General features: G+C 40.1%; 1 protein-coding gene across 5 annotated transcripts in view; it reads left to right on the forward strand.

Moving 5' to 3' along the window:
- Positions 1-19,003, forward strand: part of APAF1 (apoptotic peptidase activating factor 1) — an 86,146-nt gene that overhangs the window by 65,381 nt on the left and 1,762 nt on the right. For all 5 annotated transcript variants that reach the window (XM_055394601.2, XM_055394602.2, XM_055394600.2 and 2 more), the window contains 4 exons: positions 4,138-4,257; positions 4,571-4,696; positions 10,090-10,215; positions 11,943-12,089. In XM_055394601.2, coding sequence (XP_055250576.2) covers positions 4,138-4,257; positions 4,571-4,696; positions 10,090-10,215; positions 11,943-12,089 — 519 coding nt within the window. The remainder of the gene's footprint in view (positions 1-4,137; positions 4,258-4,570; positions 4,697-10,089; positions 10,216-11,942; positions 12,090-19,003) is intronic.

A 19,003-nucleotide genomic window follows, 5' to 3' on the forward strand; every position in this document is an offset into this window, starting at 1 on the left:
AGGTAGTGCAGTGTCTCAGCATTTAGGATACAGACCTTCACTGCTCCCTCTGTTCTCACAACTGCAGTCCCACCCCCAGCTGTCCTTGAATCCAGAGAGTCTTCTTTCTAGTTTGTTTTAGGAGCAGTGTTCTGCACTACTTTATTCTCTTTTTTTCCCCTCATAATGACTTTGTTTGGTATGCAATAGTGACTTGTTTTCTTTTTACATGAAGTCAGTTTTCGTGAACTCTTTGAAGGGATTTCTAGCTTCACAGCTCTGCAGTTTCTTCTTCTGTTGTTTTCCTAAAGCATTAAAAATTCAGCCTTGTTCTGATGAGATCCTTTTGTTCTCTCCCCCTCCCTCATTTTCATTGAGACCTCTCCTTTGCTTTGCTGCCTTCATCCTCGTTTTGCTCACTTTGAATTCTGTTCCCAACAATTCCTCCTTATTGTAGGATTGCTCCAGTTTTTTATATTTATTTATTTGGCTGTACCAGGTCCTAGTTGTGGCATGTAGGATCTACTAGTTCCTAGACCAGGGATGGAACCCAGGCCCCTTGCATTGGGAGTGCAGAGTCCCAGCCACTGGACTACCAGTGGCCTTGTCCCTTTTACTCTTGAGAGTTCATAGGATCCAGACTGCTTTAGCCCTTTCAGACTGTACCAGTCACCTTGCATTAAATTTCTCCTGCTGTTCCCCATGGGTCCTTTGCACCTTCCAGTGAATGGTACTTGGCTCTCTTGGGATTCTCCTGGTTTTAGGTTTGTGGACTCTCCATGCTTTCCTCTGCTTCTGCCTATATAGATGCTAGTTACCACACGCGTCTTACAGCTCTCAGTTTGTCCTCACTTGTGTCTTGTGGTGTGTGATGCTACTTTGTCACTTAACATGGTCTTGTTGATGTTGCCTGTGCAGTTTTGGATTTGCTATCTTAGTTGCTTTGTCTGCTCTTAATGGAGGCTTCAGGGAGCTACCCATACCACTGCTATCTTCCCATGGCCACTGATACTTCTGTTTTTAGACCTACCGTCATTCTAACCTCTTGATGTACATTTAGTGGTCTCAGTTCCTGAGCATTTGGGGAATTCTGTAGTGTCAGTTTTGTTGCTTTTGTCTTTCTGATGTTTTTAGGGTTCTCTTTTCCTGGTTCTACAAAGCCAGTTACCATTCTCCTGCTTTACAGCCTCTGTTTTGTTATTTTCTTTCTGATTCTCTTGACTTTGTCATTTTAGTGGGGTTTTAGAAGTAAAGGAGATAAATGCATATGTTCAACAGAAGTTAGAATGTATTCTTTTATACATTTATGTATTTCCTGCATGTATTTATACTATTAGAAACTATTTTGGAAAAAAAGTTTTTTATGTCTTTGTGAGTCCTATATGATTGGAACAAAGTTTGCATTTAGTTCAGAGACTTACTCATTATGGAATCCCATGATAGCAGTGTATTAGCTGTGAAACTCAGTGTAATATTCACTTTTCTTTCTCTCCAGATGTTTTTGAAATGGGTAAAACTAAGCTATATCTGATGAAATTCAGCTGAGACATTGTGTACTGTATAGCCTTTTTGTCAAAAGCTAAAGCCGTAGGCTTTATGACCTGCTTAAAGATCAGATGTTCTCAGCCAGAGGGAGAAATAATATCTATGAATATTTTTAGAATCTGAGTTATTTTTAGAAATGAGTTGTGTTTCATCCTCTCTTTCTGCTCTACTCAGAATACTTTTTACATTTAAAATGTTTTAATGTGTATACATTCATGTAACAAAATTCTTGGTAGGTATTTCTAAGAAATGACTGCTTGGGTTGTTGTTTTAGTTTTTTAGTGTTTTAGTCAATAATCAATTAGAGGTTTGGTTCCCCCACCCCCCAGCTTTATTGAGGTTGAATTGACAAAATTGTAGTATGTTTAAGACATATAATGTGATGATTTGATATATGTATACATTGCTAAATAATTTACCACCATCGAGCTAATTAACAAATCTGCAGATATCTCACACAGTCACTGTTTTGGAGGTTTATTTTAATTATCTTTGTATCCATAGTGCCTATGAGGTAGTAGGGATTTGGTAAATCTTTGTCAAGCTGAACTAAAGTTATTGCCAAAATTTGAAGAATCAGCTCTCCTGATGATAGCACCTAGAACTGTGAATATTGAGATTTATTTTGGAAGTTTTTGATCTTTTTACCTGAATGTAAATATAGGTAAATAGTAGCTGTGTGCACCTGAGATTGAGAATATATTGATTCTTACAGGTGTAAAAGGTTCTTTAGCATTTTAAAACATTTAAATTTATATAGCTGAAAAAATTCTAGTGTACATACATTGCAAAAATTACAGCTAATGGTAGAGACATAGCCAAACTTAACCTTTATACTTTTGACTAATGTTGGTAGAAGTTTAGCTGTTATATAAGATGATTCGATTAGCACAGGACATTTAAGTCCAACAAAAAAGTATCTTTGTCATCATTGCCTTATCAGAAAGCAACTGCCAAAGGAAAAAAAAATCTGCTAAGGCTAGTCTCTTCACCCTCATCAATTGTCAAATTCTTTGTTATGTCTGCTCAGGAGGACTCTCTGACTTCTTGATGTGGAGGGTAACAGTAAGAACCTCAGTCAGGAATGAACACTGAGTCAGACACAGCTGGGAATGGCAGTACCAGTCAACCAGGAGGAGCTGTTAATAGAAACCACTGATCTTCTAGTCCGCTAAAGCCCAGAAAGTTGAAGGAGGGAGCCAAAAACTTCCTATGACAATGGTCCAGGGTATTTTATGTTTAGTTACGCAGGGTGTCTTTTTTTCTGATATGATTTGGGGAGCCAGAGAGCTTCTGTTTCTTCCCCCTCGCCTTAGCATATCTTATTGAGCTCTTAAAATACCAAAATTCCCTATTCATTCTCCTCAGAATTACTCTCACTTCCAGCTCCTCTCCTAAGGTCCCTTGCTCTCGTACAAGATAACCTTGCTTCCAAAAATGGGCACTCAAGAGACAGAAAAGATGGAGATGTCTGAGAGCCAGGGCGTGGTGAAGGAGGGAGGGTGGCTGCTAAAAGTGGAGGATAGAGGAGAAAAGAAGGAGGGTAAGAGATGTAATTTCTTTTATAATGTGGCCTAAGCCTGATAGAAAAAGCCTCAAAGGGATTTCTACTGTTTAACCTTCACTACTCGGAAACTAGACCCAGAATATTATTCATGTGCATACCTGAGATGGTGGCTGCTTTTTCTTTATCTTTTTATCTCTTATGTTTAAAAAAAAAAAAAAATTCTGGGGGAGACTGACTAATTGCCTGAAGCCCAGAAGTCTAGCTTCAGGCTCTCTGGGCTGTTTCTTAGAATATCTTCTCAACCTTTCCCCACTACTGTTCCTTCTGCATATCCTGTACTCCAGCCAGATTAAAGGTCCCTGTAACCTTTCCACCTTTTCCTGCTCCTGTGCTTTAACTCAAGCATTCATAGTGTTTGTTTGAAATGCTCTTCTCCGTTTGTGAATCATAATTCCAGTTCATTTCTCAAGCCTACTTTGAATGCCCTGTCTCCAGCATTGCAGTCTCTTCTCTTTCCCTTGTGTCTGAGGAGTTCTTCCTGGAGTGCCATGTGAAAAATGATCTACTGTATCACTTGTCATTTTGAAGATTGTATTGGCTAGCTAACATATCTGAAGCTCAGAAATTCCATGACCTGGTTTGAAGCTGCTCTGGTCAGTGGACCTTTCCAGGCAGTCGGACCAGTAGGATTCAGTAGTTTCAGTTGAGCCACAATCAGGGCTTGGCCTAGCTTGTGAGGTTGAGAAATCTGTGAATATGTAATTAGGATAATTTTCTTTGGAAAATTTAATCAGATGGTGAAGCTCACTGGCATATTGTGACTTTTCTCTATCTTCTGATATAATTAACTGCTCTCCAAGCAACCGAAGGGAACAAATTTTATTTAGGAGGAAAAATATTTTATTTTGCCCTTAGTCAAGTTAATTAGCTCCAGCTTTTCTCTCTCTGTAAAATGGGGATACCATATTCTTACTTGGTTCTTGTCTATATTTTACTGAAGTGCCATGCAGATGAAAGACTTCAGACAAGGGAGTGCTTCTCCTCTACCCTTCTAATGGGGTATTTTTGGAAAGGGGTTATAACAGACTTATTTCTTTGATATTCAGATATGGAATTGGCAATCAGAGGACCCTTTCTTTCTCCAAGCCCACCAGGAAACAGTGAAAGACTTTAGACTCTTGAAAAATTCAAGACTGCTTTCCTGGTCATTTGATGGAACAGTAAAGGTAATTTGTAACAGATGTTTCTTTGTTAAGAAATACTCTACTATTGCATTGATTATATAGTGACAGCCAAAAGCAGATGACCGATATGTAGATACTTAAGTTTTTAAATTTCTAAAGTAGAAATGCCTATTTTTTGTTTATTGCAGTCATCTACATCTGCTGTGTGTCTATGAACATTTGTACTAAAAGGCACTTAAAGAGGTCAGAACAGCCAGTGTGCTAAAGCTCTTTTTTTATAGCTCTCTTCTGGCTGATTATGCTCAGTAATACAAAATGTTCAGAAAAGTGTCAACTTCTGAGTTTTTCTTTGAAGGTATGGAATATTATTACCAGAAGAATAGAAAAAGACTTCGTGTGTCACAAGGATACAGTTCTTTCTTGTGATATTTCCTCTGATGCTGCTAAGTTTTCTTCTACCTCTGCTGACAAGACTGCAAAGGTAGGTCAATTGGGTGAAAGGTGCATGCCTAAAACTTGAGTGTTGGTTATGTATTGTGAGTCTAACTAATGTGTAAAATACTTCCCTGGTGGCTCAGATGGTAAAGAATCCATCTGCAGTGTAGGAGACCTGGGTTTGATCCCTGGTTTGGGAAGATCCTCTGGAGAAGGGAATGGATACCCACTGCAGAATTCTTACCTGGAGAATTTCATAGACAGAGAAGCCTGGTGGGCTATAGTCCATGGGTTTGCAAGGAGTCGGACATGACTGAGTGACGAATGCTAACTAATGTGTAAAAGAGAAAAATAATATTCTGTCTACATGTGTCTTTTGTGAATTTTTAGAAGATGACTGTTGGCAGTTTGTACCAAATATGTTAAGTGAATGATATTGAGGACTTTTGATTTCTCCTTTACTGATATATTTTTGTCTCTTAGTAATCAAAGGCAGCATCTACTGCATATTATAAGAATAAAAAGTATTGAAAGAGATTTACATTTAATTGTACACCCACAGTTAAATTTTTTGTAATCAATGTAAATTGATGCTTCTAAAAATCATATTCCAGTGAAATGATGCTGCCTGCTCAGGGACACTGAAGACTCCATTCTATTCTTTTTTCTTCATCTTTGTTAATAGCATTGTTATCTGTCCATCTTTCCAAACTATTAACCTTGGAATTGCCTGGGACTTTCCTGTCTTCTGTGTTCTATTGATTACGACTCAGTGTCTCTTGGATCTATTCTCTTCCTTTTCCCCACCCCTAAGACCAGGCTGTCCTCTTTTATTGGTGGACCTGCCACTGGTCTGCGCCTCCTCCAGTTTATCTTCCCTGCTGCTGCCCAAGTGCCCTGTTGAAGCTCCTCTGAGACTTGACTGTTTCCACTCCTGTATCCTTAGCTCATCTCTGTCTCTTTCTGCTAAGTTGTTTCCTCTGTGCCAGACTACTTCTATTTCTACCTTTCTGTGCACACTGTTATCTTTGGCTCAACTCAACCTTTTATCCTTTTTTATATCTATGCGTCGTGACTCATTCTTTTAGATCAGCATTTGAGGTCAATTCTTCTGGCCCTCAGGCAGGATTAGCTGTTCTACCTTCAGTGTTCCTATTACATGTTCTCATGTTAATCATTTACTTCATACCACTGTTCGCTCAGCCAGTTATGATTAAAACTAGAAACTTTTCAAGGACAGGGACTGAATCCGGTTACCTTTGTACTACCAGTTCTTTGCTCAGTGTCTGGAATGTTTTTTCAGTATGTGCTTGTTAAATGGTGATGACAGAACCACCAGGGAGAATATTGGAAGGAAAAGAACAGCATCTTTCTGCCAAGATAGTAGGTTGGTATATGGATTATAGTAGGGTCATGATGGAGAGTTCTGACAAATGTGGTCCACTGGAGAAGGGAATGGCAAACCACTTCAGTGTTCTTGCCTTGAGAACCCCATGAACAGTATGAAAAGGCAAAAAGATAGAGGACAGTAAAAGATGAACTCCCCAGGTTGGTAGGTGCCCAGTATGCTACTGGAGATCAGTGGAGAAATAACTCCAGAAGGAATGAAGACACAGAGCCAAAGCAAAAACAATACCCAGTTGTGGATGTGACTGGTGATAGAAGCAAAGTCCGATGCTGTAAAGAGCAATATTACATAGGAACCTGGAATGTCAGGTCCATGAATCAAGGCAAATTGGAAGTGCTCTAACAGGAGATGGCATGAGTGAATGTCGACATTTTAGGAATCCGTGAACTAAAATGGACTGGAATGGGTGAATTTAAATCAGGTGACCATTATATCTACTACTGTGGGAAAGAATCCCTTAGAAGAGATGCAGTAGCCATCATAGTCAACAGGAGTCCAAAATGCAGTCCTTGGATGCAATCTCAAAAACGGCGGAAGGATCTCTGTTCATTTCCAAGGCAAACCATTCAGTATCATAGTAATCCAAGTCTATGCCCCGACCAGTAATGCTGAAGAAGCTGAAGTTGAATAGTTCTATGAAAACCTACAAGACCTTCTAAAACTAACACCCAAAAAAGATGTCCTTTTCATTATAGGGGACTGGAAAGCAAAAGTAGGAAGTCAAGAAACACCTGGAGTAACAGAATGAAGCAGAGCAAAGGCTAATAGAGTTTTGCCAAGAGAACACACTGGTCACAGCAAACACCCTCTTCCAACAACACTAGAGAAGACTCTACACATGGACATCACCAGATGGTCAACACCGAAATCAGATTGAGTATACTCTTTGCAGCCAAAGATGGGAGAAGCTCTATACAGTCCACAAATATAAGACTGGGAGCTGACTGTGGCTCACATCGTGAACTCCTTATTGTCAAATTCAGACTTAAATTGAAGGAAGTAGGGAAAACCACTAGACCATTCATGTATGACCTTCATCAAATCCTTACAATTATACAGTGGAAGTGAGAACTAGATTCAAAGGATTAGTTCTGATACAGGGCCCAGTGAACTCTGAATGGAGTTTAGTGACATTGTACAGGAGGCAGTGATCAAGACCATCCTCAAGAAAAAGAAATGCAAAAAGGCAAAATGGTTGTCTAAGGAGGCCTTACAAACAGCTCTGAAGAGATTCAAATGGCAAAGGAGAAAAGGAAAGATATACCCATTTGAATGCAGAGTTCCAAAGAATAGCAAGGAGAGATAAGAAAGCCTTCCTCAGTGATCAGTGAGAAGAAATAGAGGAAAACAATAGAATGGGAAAAATCAGATATCTCTTCAAGAAAATTAGAGATACCAAAGGAATATTCATGCAAAGATGGGCACAATAAAGGAAAGAAACAGTATGGACCTAACAGAAGCAGAACATAGTAAGAAGAGATGGCAAGAATACACAGAAGAACCATACAAAGAAAGATCTTCATGACCCAGATAATCACAGTGGTGTGATCACTCACCTAGAGCCAGACATCCTGGAATGTGAAGTCAAGTGGGCCTTAGGAAGCATCACTATGAACAAAGCTAGTGTAGGTGATGGAATTCCAGTTGAGCTATTTCAAATCCTGAAAGATGATGCTGTGAAAGTGCTGCACTCAATCTGCCAGCAAATTTGGAAAACCCAGGAGCGGCCACAGGACTGTTAAAGGTCAGTTTTCATTCCAATACCAAAGAAAGGCAATGCCAAAGAATGCTCAAACTACTGCACAGTTGCAGTCACCTTGCATGCTAGTAAAGTAATGCTCAAAATTCTCCAAGTGAGGCTTCAGCAGTACGTTAACCGTGAACTTCCAGATGTTCAAGCTGGATTTAGGAAAGGCAGAGGAACCAGAGATCAAATTGCCAACATCCATTGGATCATCGAAAAAGCAAGAAAGTTAGTTCCAGAAAAACATCTACTTCTACTTTATTGAGTATGCCAAAGCCTTTGACTGTGTCGATCATGACAAACTGTGAAAAATTCTTCAAGAGATGGGAGTACCAGACCACCTTACCTGCCTCTTGAGAAATCTGTATTCAGGTCAGGAAGCAACAGAATTGGGCATGAAACAACAGATTGGTTCCAAATCAGGAAAGGAGTACATCATGGCTGTGTATTGTCACCCTGCTTATTTAACTTATATGCAGAGTACATCATGAGAAACGCTGGGCTGGATGAAGCACAAGCTGGAATCAAGATTGCCAGAAGAAATATCAATAACCTCAGATATGCAGATGACACCACCCTTATGGCAGAACGTGAAGAAGAACTAAAGAACCTCTTGATGAAAGTGAAAGAGGAGAGTGAAAAAGTTGGCTTAAAGCTCAACATTCAGGAAACTAAGATCATGGCATCTGGTCCCATTACTTCATGGGAAATAGATGGGGAAACAGTGGAAACGGTGACAAACTTTATTTTTTTGGGCTCCGAAATCACTGCAGATGGTGACTGCAGCCACGAAATTAAAAGACGCTTACTCCTTGGAAGGAAAGTTATGACCAACCTAGATAGCATATTAAAAAGCAGAGACATTACTTTGCCAACCAAGGTCCGTCTAGTCAAGGCTATGGTTTTTCCAGTGGTCATGTATGGATGTGAGAGTTGGACTATAAAGAAAGCTGAGTACCAAAGAATTGATGCTTTTGAACTGTGGTGTTGGAGAATACTCTTGAGAGTCCCTTGGACTGCAAGGAGTTCCAACCAGTCCATCCTAAAGGAGATCAGTCCTGGGTGTTCATTGGAAGGACTGATGTTGAAGCTCAAACTCCAATCCTTTGGCCACCTCATGCGAAGAGCCGACTCATTAACCCTAACCCTGATGCTGGGAAAGATTGAAGGTGGGAGGAGAAGGGGACAACAGAGGATGAGATGGCTGTATGATATCACCGACTCAATGGAGATGAGTTTGAGTGAACTCCGGGAGTTGGTGATGGACAGGGAGGCCTGGTATGCTGCAGTCCATGGGGTCACAAAGAGTCGGACACGACTGAGTGACTGGACTGAACTGATTGGGATTAACCTTTAAAGACTCTTGCTGTATGTTAGGCCATAGGCTAGGAATTTCAATCCCTATTATCTCATTTAATTTTCACTCTACAGGTGTTACTATTCCCATCATATAGATGCGGAAACTGAAGCCAGAGAAGCTCATGTGGTTGTCCTAGGGCAAGGAACTAATAAATTGTGGAGCCAGCACTCCACTCAGGTCTTCTTCATTCTGTAGACCATTTTGCTGTTCTTCCTTCTGAGTCTAAAGAAGTTAAGGAAGCTGTGACTTTGATCCTTATGCTGTAGTTTACTTGAATAATTAAAGGGAAACTAAAATATTATCAAGGTTGCTAGTTGGCATTTGGGCCTCTCATAAAAGGTTATAAACTGCTGAATATTAGAACTTCATATGATTGAATTTATGTCTAACTAGCCAGTAAAGATGGAGAAGGCAATGGCATGCCACTCCAGTACTCTTGCCTGGAAAATCCCATGGACGGAGGAGCCTGCGGGGTAGGCTGCAGTCCATGGGGTTGCTACGAGTCAGACATGACTGAGCGACTTCACTTTCACTTTTCACTTTCATACATTGGAGAAGGAAATGGCAACCCACTCCAGTGTTCTTGCCTGGAGAATCCCAGGGACGGGGGAGCCTGGTGGGCTGCTGTCTGTGGGGTCACACAGAGTCGGATACGACTGAAGTGACTTAGCAGCAGCAGCAGCCAGTAAAAATCTGTCTGCAATGTGAGAGACCTGGGTTCAGTCCCTGGGTCTGGACAATCCCCTGGAGAAGAGAATGGCAACGAACTCCTGTATTCTTGCCTTGAGAATTGCATGGACAGAGGAGCCTGGCAGGCTACAGTCTATGGGGTTGCAGTCAGACTGAGCAACTAACACACACAGCACTAGAGGCAGGGTTTGTAGTTGCTTGTTTCAAGATTCCTAAACAATCTGAATTGCCTTCCAGATTTGGAGTTTTGAACTCCTTTCTCCTCTTCATGAATTGAGAGGCCACAAAGGCTGTGTGCGCTGCTCTTCCTTCTCTATGGACAATACCCTGTTGGCGACTGGAGACGACAATGGAGAAATCAGGGTAGGGTGTTTGCTGACATGAAAGCACTGTTTTTCTTATAGCTTTGGCTGGTCCTCTGTGGCACATCAGTGCCCTTTGTTAATGTAACAGGGAAGCACAGGCCATGGGGTTCTGGTTGGATGAGGCATGCTTTGTTCTGTTTGCTGTGCACGTTGTGTTCGCAGCTGCACTCCACTGCAGAAAAGAATTCGTTTTAGAGTTAGACGCGTTTCCTGTGTATGTGAGGAGGCAGATGCCCTACTTATTTGCAGTTGGCTCTCTGCTGTTAGCTTGAGAATGATTCATCCTAATTCTTGGATCTGAACCAAAGATTGTTTTTAGTGGCAGAATTTGAGGAGAATAATTTTTGTAAATTGTTATCTAGATTATAAATGAATTGCAATTCTGCTGTTTTTGGCAGTGAAGGGTCTCTTTAGCACTGTATCCATTAAATAGTCAACATTTAGAGTAGGGCCTGTTGCTGTCTTCATGGGGCTATTTGCTGCTGGTTGTATTGGAAGCACTGGGTGAAAATGATTGGACATTGGGGTGCTTTGGTAACCAATATAATTAAGAAGAGTCTTTTTTTTTTTTTCATGAAAGAGAAATTAAAATTCAAGGAATAGGTATGTAATGAGTGAGACAGTATGCAGTTTGCTGAAACAGAGGCATTATCAGATAGGCCTTCCAGGAAAATAAGATTCTCTTGCTTAAGAACTAAGTAATCAACTAAGTAATCTCTATGTCATTCTCACAAATATCACACCTGCTGAAGGAGCAGGGCTGCTTTGGGAACATTGATTTTGCTCTGAGTCCTCATCTCTGGATGAAAGGACCTCTTTATTGGTTATAAGGTAGTGTGTCATTTTCCAGAAAGCCCTAAAGGTAAAAATTGTCTCTCTTTAAGTGCTATTCAAAAAATTTTCTTTAGTACATTAAAAAAATTTGTTTTTCAACTTGATTTTTCAAAAATATAGGAAAGCAGTTAATTTTATATATATATATATCTTATATCTAGCTGTCTTACTGAATTCTTTCTAATCAGTTTTCCATTTGATTCTCTTGGATTTCCCAGGGAGATATTTACAAATGATGATTTTGATTGTTTTCTTTTGCTATTTATGCCTCTGTTTTTCTTATTCTGATGTGTAATTTCTTTGAAAAATTAGAGTACTGCTGATACATTAAGTATCACTGGAAGTAAATGGAAATACTAGTATCTTTTAGTAATTAGGTTGTTTATAGGAGTTCAGTAAAATAACCTTAGTGAATGTTTATATGTTTGCTTCCTTATTTAAAAAATTATACGTATGTATAAAAAAAAAACCTTATTGGAAATACTGTTTAAAATATATATACTTTAGGTGTTTGTATTGTATCTGTAGTTATTCTAGATCCTAAAGTAGAATTCTTTGTTCTTTTGAGGTAGTTTAATTTGTTAGGCCTTTTTTGTTTATTCCCTGCTTCTCCTATCATACTCTTTTTATTCAGTGAAAGAGTCACAGTTTTCTAATTAATCACTCTTAAGTCCTTTTGTTATTTTTTTTTGGAGTATAGTTAATGATAAATATGATAAGTAATGCATTTTAATTATTTTTTAATTTGAAAAAGAATGTAATCTAAAAAATTACTAAGGTATCACTGAATTGTAATTATATTTTTAAGAAAAATTTCCAAATATGTTCCAGATGAGATAGATATAAAACTTCTGAGTAACCCTGCTAATGAACTGTGTATCACTTTTGTAGATATGGAATGTCTCAAACGGTGAGCTTCTTCACTTGTGTGCTCCAATTTCAGCAGAAGAAGGAACTGCTACTCATGGAGGCTGGGTGACTGACCTTTGCTTTTCTCCAGATACCAAAATGCTTGTTTCTGCTGGAGGATATCTCAAGGTGAGGGATTCTCAAAGACTGAAGGAAAAGAGCAGCCTGTACCTTAATTTCCAAGCTATTTTCACATCTTGTGTCTCAGTTGGGCCTCATACAGCCCATCAGAAAGGAGGGGCAGTTACTGTTACCCTGTTTTGGGTGTTGAGATGGATCTGCAAGGCTGGTTTCCTCAGGTCTTTTCGAAGTTCTGATGACGGTTTTAGGGATGTTCTCAGACCAGAGCTCTCATACCACCCCATACAAGTCTTAGATGATCAGAATGACTAGAAAGTAGGGTGTTTAACTGGATTTGATTTCCTACTTTGCTAATTGTGACCTGTGTTGGTTGAAAGTTTTAAAAAATTTTTTTATTTGTGAAATTTTTTTTCTTAAGTATTAATGGTAATAGTAGTAGTAACAATAATGAAAATAGTAATAATAGTATTATACTATTATTATAGTAGTAGTAATAATAAAAATAACAAAAGCAGCATATTGCTTTATAGTTTAGAAAATGCTTTACTTACATCATCTTTGTAGCCAGCTTTGTGAGACTTGAATTTTATCATCTTTGGTTTGTAGGTGAGGAAAGTGATGTTCATAGAGGTGGTGAATTTCCTAAAATTGCTTAGTACATTTGCTTATACGAACCTAGTATTAGTAAATACTGAGGCCACTGTCGAGTATGTTGTGGTGCCTCAGGGTTGTTTTTTGATGCTTGCATCTTTTTATCCATCCCCTCACTAAGAATGTACTAAGTGCCGTTGTGTGCTGACTGTCCTGTGTGGGACAGTGTTTAAAACTTGGTTCTTGCCTAGGTGGTTGACAGTCTTTGGGGGAAACAGACAGTAAATAAAGTCTCTTAAGTGTAAGAGGGGTTCTAGGACATGTCTGCAGAAGGATATTGGAAGCACAAAGGAGAGGACAGAGGGTTCCTGGGGAAGGGATGCTGGAGCTGAGCCTTTTGAGTAGCGGTTGATGTGTAAAAGGGGTTTGAAGATGGTACTGTATATTGTACTGACCGCTTAATATAGAATGCTGTTGAATTAGATCTTGTGATACTGTTTTTTTCTTCCTGAAAACGTTCAAGGGTAGGAGATGATTTTAATTGTCTAGTACAGTATGTGCTGTGCTTCATCGCTCAGTTGTGTCTGACTCTTTGCGACCCCATGGACTGTAGCCCGCCAGGCTCCTCTGTCCATGGGATTCTCCAGGCAAGAATACTGGAATGAGTTGCCATTCCCTTCTCCAGGGGATCTTTCCAACCCACGGATCAAATCCAGGTCTCCTGAGTTGCCGGTGGATTCTTTACCATCTGAGCCACCCAGGAAACCCAAGAATACGGAAGTCTGTAGCCTGTCCCTTCTCAAGAGTGAAGGACCAGGAGAACCAGCTGAGCTACCAGGGAAGCCCCCTGGCACAATATTGTTGTTGTTCAGTCACTCAGTCGTGTCCAACTCTTTGTGACCCCGTGGACTGCAGCATGCCAGGCTTCCCTGTCCTTCACCATTTCCTGGAGCTTGTTCAAACTCATGTCCATTGAGTCCGTGATACCATCCAACCATCTCATCCTCTGCATCCCCTTCTCCTTCTGCCTTCATTCTTTCCCAGCATCAGGGTCTTTTCTAATGAGTTGGCCCTTTGCATCAGGTGGCCAAAGTGTTGGAGCTTCAGCATCAGTCCTTGCAATGAATATTCAGGACTGATTTTCTTTAGGATGGACTGGTTTGATATCCTTGCAGTCCAAAGGACTCTCAAGAGTCTTCTCCAACACCACAGTTCAAAAGCATCAATTCTTCTGTGCTCAACCTTCTTTATTGCCCAACTCTCAACATCTATACATGACTACTGGAAAAACTATAGCTTTGACTAGGCCGACCTTTGCTGGCAAAGTAATGTCTCTGCTTTTTAATATGCTGTCTAGGTTGGTCATAGCTTTTCTTTCAAGGAGCAAGTGTCTTTCAATTTCATGGCTACAGTTACCATCTGCAGTGATTTTGGAGTTCAAAAAATAAATTCTCTCACTGTTTCCCCATCTGCTTGCTATTTGCCATGAAATGATGGGACCAAATCTAATAATCTTCATTTTTTGAATGTTGAGTTTTAAGCCAGCTTTTTCACTCCTCTTTCACTTTCATCAAGAGGTCTTTGAGTTCCTCTTCTCTTTCTACCATAAGGGTGGTGTCATCTGCATATCTGAGGTTATTGATATTTCTCCCAGAAGTCTTGATTCCAGCTTGTGCTTCATCCAGTCTGGCATTTTGCATGATGTATTCTGCTTGTAAGTTAAATAATCAGGGTGAGAACATACAGCCTTGACGTACTCCTTGCCCAATTTGGAACCAGTCCGTTGTTCCATGTCAGGTTCTAACTGTTGCTTCTTGACCTGTATACAGATTTTTCAGGAGGCAGGTAAGGTGGTCTGGTATTTCCATCTCTTTAAGAATTTCCCACAGTTTGTTGTGATCCATGCAGTCAAAGGCTTTAGTGTAGTCAATGAAGCAGAAGTAGATGTTTTTCTGAAATTCTCTTGCTTCTTTTTATGATACAACGGATGTTGGCCATTTGATCTCTGGTTCCTCTGCCTTTTCTAAATTCAGCTTGAACATCTGGAAGTTCTCGGTTCACATACTGTTGAAGCCTCACTTGGAGAATTTTGAGCATTTGCTAGCATGTGAAATGAATGCAGTTGTGGTGTAATTTGAACATTAGCACAGTATAGATGTTCAAAAATATCTGAATGACTGAATTGAATTTTTTGGATATATCAGTTCAGTTCAGTCGCTCAGTCGTGTCCGACTCTCCGCGACCCCATGAATCACAGCACGCCAGGCCTCCCTGTCCATCACCAACTCCCGGAGTACACTCAAACTCATGTCCACAGAGTCGGTGATGCCATCCAGCCATCTCATTCTCCGTCGTCCCCTTCTCCTCCCGCCCCCAATCTTTCCCAGCATCAGAGTCTTTTCCAGTGAGTCAACTCGTCGCATGAGGTGGCCAAAGTATTGCAGTTTCAGCTTTAGCATCAGTCCCTCCAATGAACATCCAGGATTGATCTCCTTTAGAATGGACTGGTTGGATCTCCTTGCAGTATAAGGGACTCTCAAGAGTCTTCTCCAACACCACAGTTCAAAAGCATCGATTCTTCGGCGATCAGCCTTCTTCACAGTCCAACTCTCGCAACCATACATGACCACGGGAAAAACCATTGCCTTGACTAGACGGACCTTGGTTGGCAAAGTAATGTCTCTGCTTTTTAATATACTATCAAGGTTGGTCATAACTTTCCTTCCAAGGAGCAAGCGTCTTTTAATTTCATGGCTGCAATCAGCATCTGCAGTGATTTTGGAGCCCAAAAAAACAAAGTCTGACACTGTTTCCACTGTTTTTCCATCTATTTCCCATGAAGTGATGGGACCAGATGCCATGATCTTTGTTTTCTGAATGTTGAGCTTCAAACCAACCTTTTCACTCTCCTCTTTCACTTTCATCAAGAGGCTTTTGAGTTCCTCTTCACTTTCTGCCATAAGGGTAGTGTCATCTGCATATCTGAGGTTATTGATATTTCTCCCAGCAATCTTGACTCCAGCTTGTGCTTCTTCCAGCCCAGCGTTCCTCATGATGTACTCTGCATATAAGTTAAATAAGCAAGGTGACAATATATAGCACCTATATAAATGCAGTTTTATTTAATGAATACTTTAGCTTGTAAAAAAGAGAAGTCAGAGGGCAATTTTTAGCTCTATGAGAGAATGTGTGTTGTGATTCATTTTCAAGTTTACATTGAAAGTACACTGTAGTTCACAAGATGTTGCATTAGCCTGTACCTAAATAAAGGTCCATGGGGTCATGGACATACGACTAAACAGTAACAACAAAGAAAGGCACACCTTTATTTAGTTATTGGGGGAATGCGATACTGTTAGCCCTTTTCCTCCTCGATTGTAGAGATAAACTGTTCCAAGGATAATTCTTAGGGGAGCAGCATTGCTGTTTTTGTGTTGGAAGCTGGGAGTCTTCAGTTGTATTAACTGCTGAAAAGCTTAACTGCTCAGCTTTGACACTGAGCTTCTAGAGACCCTGTCTTTTGATGCCCTGGAACCTATAGAAGACTATCACAGAATTGTGAGTCTGGCTTACAAGATAGAATAGAGATCAGTGACTAGATAGCCAGCATTCCTAGAGAAGCATGAGATAAACAGCAGAATCAATGTCTGTAGAGTTATGTCTTGAGCGTGAAAGAACCTATAGCCTATGTATTCAGTCTGTATATTTTAGTGACAGACTATTCTTTCTTCTGGTTTGGTTACAAGCATGGTTAAACTGATTATGATATAGCCCAACCTGCAACTACCCAGCATGTTAATGAGACTATCCAAAAGCACAAAGCAAATTAAAAGTGAAAAAGAATAGCTGCTGTAGTATCCAAGGAAATAGGCCTTTTGAGTCTGTTTATAACCCAAGCTATATAAATTGAATGTCAGTAAGATAAAGTGTGTATCCAGTAGCTAAAAAGCTCTTAACTTTTAAAATTATTTCTATTTATAAGTTAAAAATAATGTAATTTACTTGTGTTATACCTCAGAGTACATCCTGTTAGAAAGGCAAGAAATCCATAGTAAGTTATACTCGTGAGGAGAAAGGCTGATTTGAAATATTAAATACATGGTGATAAGTACAGGTTTGCCATTACTTAGAGGCAACAGAATATAAAGTTTAGGAGAATGAGGCCTGGGGCAGACTGCCTGAATTCAGAGCCTAGCTCTGCTACTCATTAGCTTTGTGATCTTGCATAAGATGATTTCTCATCTGTAAAATCGGTATAATAATAATACCTACGTCATAGGGCTGGGAGGGTTAAAGGAGTTAATACATGTAAAGTACGTGTACATGGTGGCACATTGTGTACCCTGAGTAAATGTTAGCTATTTTTTTCCATTTTAAAAAAAGTGAAGTATAGTTGATTTAGTGTTTCAGTTGTACAGCAAAATGATTCATTTATATATATATTTATAATATAGATGTTGAATATAGTTCTCTGTGCTATAACAGTAGGTCCTTATTGCTTATCTATTTTATGTATAGTAGTTTGTACCTGTTAGTCCCCAATTCCCAATGTATCTTTTCCTCTACCTGCTATTTCTAAAAAAAATTATTTCTTAGAGCAAATTTAGTTTCATATCAAAATTGATTGAAAGGTACAGAGTGCTCATATACCCCACCGCCTCCACATATAAGCCTCCCCACTGTCAACATCCTCCACCAGAGGGTACATTTGTTATAACTGATGAATGTTCATTATCACTAAAGTCCGTAATTTCTGTTAGGATTCACTCTTGGTATTGTACATTCTGTAAATTTTGATGAATGTATAATGACGTGTCCACCATTGTAGTATTATGCAGAGCAGTTTCACTGCCCTAGAAGTCCCCTGCATAAGTCCTGTTTAAGTGGTTAAGACTCCGTGCTTCCTCTGCAGGGGGGCATAGATTCAGTCACTGGTTAGGGAACTAAGGGTCCCGCATGCTGTGTGATATGGCCAAAAAAGAGTCCTGTTTAATATTGTCTTTTCTTCCATGGTCACATTAATGACTGTGGGGTAGTGTTTTCAAGCAGAGAGGTTTAATAGTGGGAAGGGTATAGGTGCACAAGGTTGGGAAACCAGATATCTGTTCCACTTCTGCAACCTGCTAGCGGTGTCATCCCAAGTGACAAGGCCTTTCTTCTCTCTCAACCCTGGTTTCCTTACTTTTAAAGTGAGGCAGTTGGACCAGCTGATCTCTCTGATTTGCCTTTAGTGGCTGTCCTCCGCAGTCTTGATTACACTGCTGTTTTATAGTGCAAAATTGTTAGTTCTGGAAAATTTCAAGTTAGTACATGTTGCTTTACTTAAGTCCACAAGGTATGTTTTTACCAGTTAGCATGACCAATAGTGAACATGAATAGTTGATCCAGTCACATGAGCAAGGCAGAATGCTGGGCATTGCCCCGGATACAGAAGTGACCATTGCATTTACAATTCTCAGAATCTTGATGTACCTGAGGCCTTTTCAAAAGTTGTCCATGTACATGTTCTCTTGCCCTCAGCTGTGAGAGAGATAGGTAAGCATGATGATCTCCATTTGATAACAGACTATAAATATTAATTTAATCTTAGCCAATTCATCAGTTGTGAGGAGAAAGGAAGGACTTGGTCCGAGTACCTCCTGCATTTGAACGTTCAGTATTTATTTGGCAAATACATGTATAGACTTTTTAAAACAAATTATTTTTTTATTTTTGGCTGTGCCAGGTCTTTGCTGTTGCACAGGCTTTTCTCTAGTTGTGGTGAGCAGGGGCTGCTCTCTAATTGCAGTGCATGGGCTTCTCATTGCAGTGGTTCCTCTTGCTGTGGAGCACCAGCTCTGTGACACGTGGGTTCAGTAGTTGCGGCTCCTGTGCTGCAGAGCACAGGCTCGAGAGTTGTGGTTTCGTTGCTCCGAGGCATGCGGGGTCTTCCTGTATCAGGGATCTAACCTGTGTCTTTTGCATTGGCAGTCAGATTCTTTATCATTGAGCCACCAGGGAAGCCCAAATAAAAAATTTGGTCATGGGCTCTTGAATCACTCCTGGTGAAAGGATTCAGTAGAGAGAACCTGTTCTATTCTGCAGCTTATATTATGAGTAGTCAAGACTTCTTGACTACATAAAGGATTGTTCTCGCCATTCTACTGAGGATGACATGCAGACAGAATTCAGTCCAGCTGTGGCTCTAATGGGCTCTAGGTAGCCTGTGTCTGCAGTTTTGAGTAGGCTGTGTGTTTCTCCATTTTGCCTTACAAGGGGGTTAGTTAGGTGTGGGGTCGCTGTGAGGCACTCACCAGGGCTAATCATGAAAGGCGGCCTGGGTTGATGATACAGTATTTAGCATTAAACTATCTATAGACATCTTTCCTGGC

Source organism: Moschus berezovskii, chromosome 6 (assembly GCF_049115385.1).
Source record: "Moschus berezovskii isolate FMDL1 chromosome 6, NW_MosBer_1.0, whole genome shotgun sequence".
NCBI classification, from domain to species: Eukaryota; Metazoa; Chordata; class Mammalia; order Artiodactyla; family Moschidae; genus Moschus; species Moschus berezovskii.